This window comes from Montipora capricornis, chromosome 1, assembly GCF_036669925.1.
Source record: "Montipora capricornis isolate CH-2021 chromosome 1, ASM3666992v2, whole genome shotgun sequence".
In the NCBI taxonomy this organism is placed as follows: Eukaryota; Metazoa; Cnidaria; class Anthozoa; order Scleractinia; family Acroporidae; genus Montipora; species Montipora capricornis.
This window is the reverse complement of record NC_090883.1, coordinates 39,728,773-39,731,272: the sequence shown is the minus strand read 5'-3', so window position 1 is coordinate 39,731,272 and position 2,500 is coordinate 39,728,773. Positions and strand designations below refer to the sequence as shown.

At 40.6% G+C, this 2,500-nt stretch overlaps 1 protein-coding gene across 1 annotated transcript in view; it reads left to right on the top strand.

The window, feature by feature from the left end:
• The window catches only part of LOC138043326 (mitochondrial substrate carrier family protein ucpB-like), a 6,228-nt gene that overhangs the window by 175 nt on the left and 3,553 nt on the right, over window positions 1-2,500 (top strand). The window contains exon 1 of the mRNA XM_068889563.1: window positions 1-162. This exon is cut by the window's left edge and continues 175 nt beyond it. Within this exon, the coding sequence (XP_068745664.1) occupies window positions 45-162 (118 nt within the window). The 5' untranslated portion in view covers window positions 1-44. The remainder of the gene's footprint in view (window positions 163-2,500) is intronic.

Below are 2,500 nucleotides of genomic sequence, written 5' to 3'. Positions count from 1 at the left end.
TACAGACCTGTGTCTTTGATAAGGAAGGCACGGCAAGTTTGGAAATGGCAGTAAGGATGTACGAAAAGACAGGGCAAAGACATCTAAACAAGGAACGCAAAGGACGGGAAAGTTTGACGCGATTTGCTCTGAGCGGACTGTCGTGCATGTGCGCAGCCACTGGTAAGAGGACTGTATAAAATTATAAATGCTGTCGAAAAGACGGTTAATTCTCCAATATTTTTCGTTATTAACCCAATTGTTGGCTAAACATCCACCGTTTGTCGATGATATCTGCTACAGAGATACGTTTTATTCCGTTGCAACCTGCATTACTAGCGTTTTCATGGGGATTTACGCAAAACAGTGGTTTGATTCCGTTGTCAGTAAGTTGCATAAGGTTATATTTTATACTTTTATCTGCATGTATCACGCTCTACTGGCTTCTTAGCCTCAATATAAAATTTACTACCATTTCAAACGTATGATTTTAAGGAAATTGAACTTTCGATATCTTTGTTAACCACTGCGTGACTCGATTAGTTGCATCAGACCCACTGTTGCGTGATTAAATGCTTGCCGTGGGGGGCAGAGTTGTTTACTTTCGCTTTGATATCAGTGGACCTCGAGGAGAGATAAATCATTGTATCCAACAGAATGTATGAATTTTAGCTTACCTGACATTACACTAATTTGATCTAGTGAGCTCGATACAAATGATCTGGTTTACTTCGGAAAATAAATTTTTCAAATATTTTTTGAGGCCGCCCGACATGGGAGATCCGTTTGTAAAAATTAATTTCAACACAGTTTTTGGAGGTCTGCATGACACTGCCAGAAATCAGTGTCAGTAGTTCTTGTTAGCCAGGCCTATTTAGAGTTGCTTAAAGAAAAAGAAAACTACAAGCCCCAGTTTTTCAAACGATGAATAGCGCTATCCACCGGATAAATCACTATCCAGCCGGCGGGTCTAATTTGCAGGTCGCAGGTCGCGGGTTGCTGGTCATTGTTTCACCAATACAGAAAGTATCCTAAACATTCTTAAAAGCTAACCTAAGGCCTAATTAGGCCTAAACAAACGTTTTTAGGCCTAAGGTTAGCTTTTATGAATGTTAAGGATACTTCCTGTATTGGTGAAACAATGACCTGCAACCCGCGACCTGCGACCTGCGACCTGCGACCTGCGACCTGCAAATTAGACCCGCCACTATCCAGCGGACAAACACTAGCAAAACCGATTGAGTTATCCATTGGAGAGTGATTTTTATCCGGCAGATAGCGCTATCCATCGTTTGAACAACTGGGGCCAGACCTATAAAGGTGTTACTATGTGTGGACAAAGTGTTTGAGCAAATAATATGCATGCAAGTGTCAACTGCTTTTCAAGATAACATTTATGAACAATCCTCTGTCTATCGAAAAGCGCGCAGCTATGAAACGACCTTAATAAACTTATTAGAAGAATGGAAACGAGCGAGGGACAACAGACTCGCTGACGTAGCCGTCTTATCACCGACATGCATTTTTAAAGTGTTTGATTCTCTCCACTCACCACTGTTACACAGCAAGCTGAAAGCTTGCGTTTTCCAGGAAGGCGCAATATAGCTCTTGGACAGCTACCTATGCTACCTGAAATATCGAGTCAAAATTGACAGCCACACAAGCTCATTCAGGACAGTCAGTCGAGGTTGCCCCCAGGGCTCTGCCCTGGGTCCACTGGTGTGGAATATATTTCAAAATGTTTTGTCCAGTTTTTTGTTAAATTGAGCTTGTCTATGTATGCAGACAACCATCAGATGTTCCACGTTGGAAGCGATCAATCTAGTGTTACCTTTGAGCTTATAGAAACTTTGCGCAATGCCACTAACTGGTATGAGTCCAATATTCTAGCTGGGAATCTTAAAAAGTATCACACTGTGAACATGGTGACAGTGAAGGCAAAAACAATGTCACACATACAATCTGTGTGAACAATGAAGAAATAAAAACAGCAGGAAAGCTTGAACTCTTAGGTGTAATCTAAGACTCGAAACTTAACTTCACTGATCATATCAGCTCAATCTGTAAGAAGGCCAGCCAAAAGGTAGGAGTGCTTATGCAACTAAGAAATCTAATTCCTATAAGTGCCAAACTAGTGCTGTTCAAAACAGTGATTCTACGCTACTTAATGTATTGTCAATTAGTTTGGCACTTTCGTAAAAGCCAGCGATTCACGCAAGATAGAAAGACTCCAAGAGAGAGGCTTAAGGGCTGTGTACAAAGATCATCACACAACCTACTCAGATCTACTCAAGAGGGCTGAGGTACCAACGCTAAAAAACAGACGCCTGCAAGATGTATGCACGCTAATGTAAAAAAAAATGTCTAGCCTATATTAGCAACATTTTTAATACTCAAAGCACTTCTTATTCTTTAAGACAAACTGATTTTAGCTTTCCTAGATATAATACAGTAACATAAAATTATGGTCAACATTCTCTGCGCTACCTTGGACCAAAATTATGGACAAAACTGCTTAAAA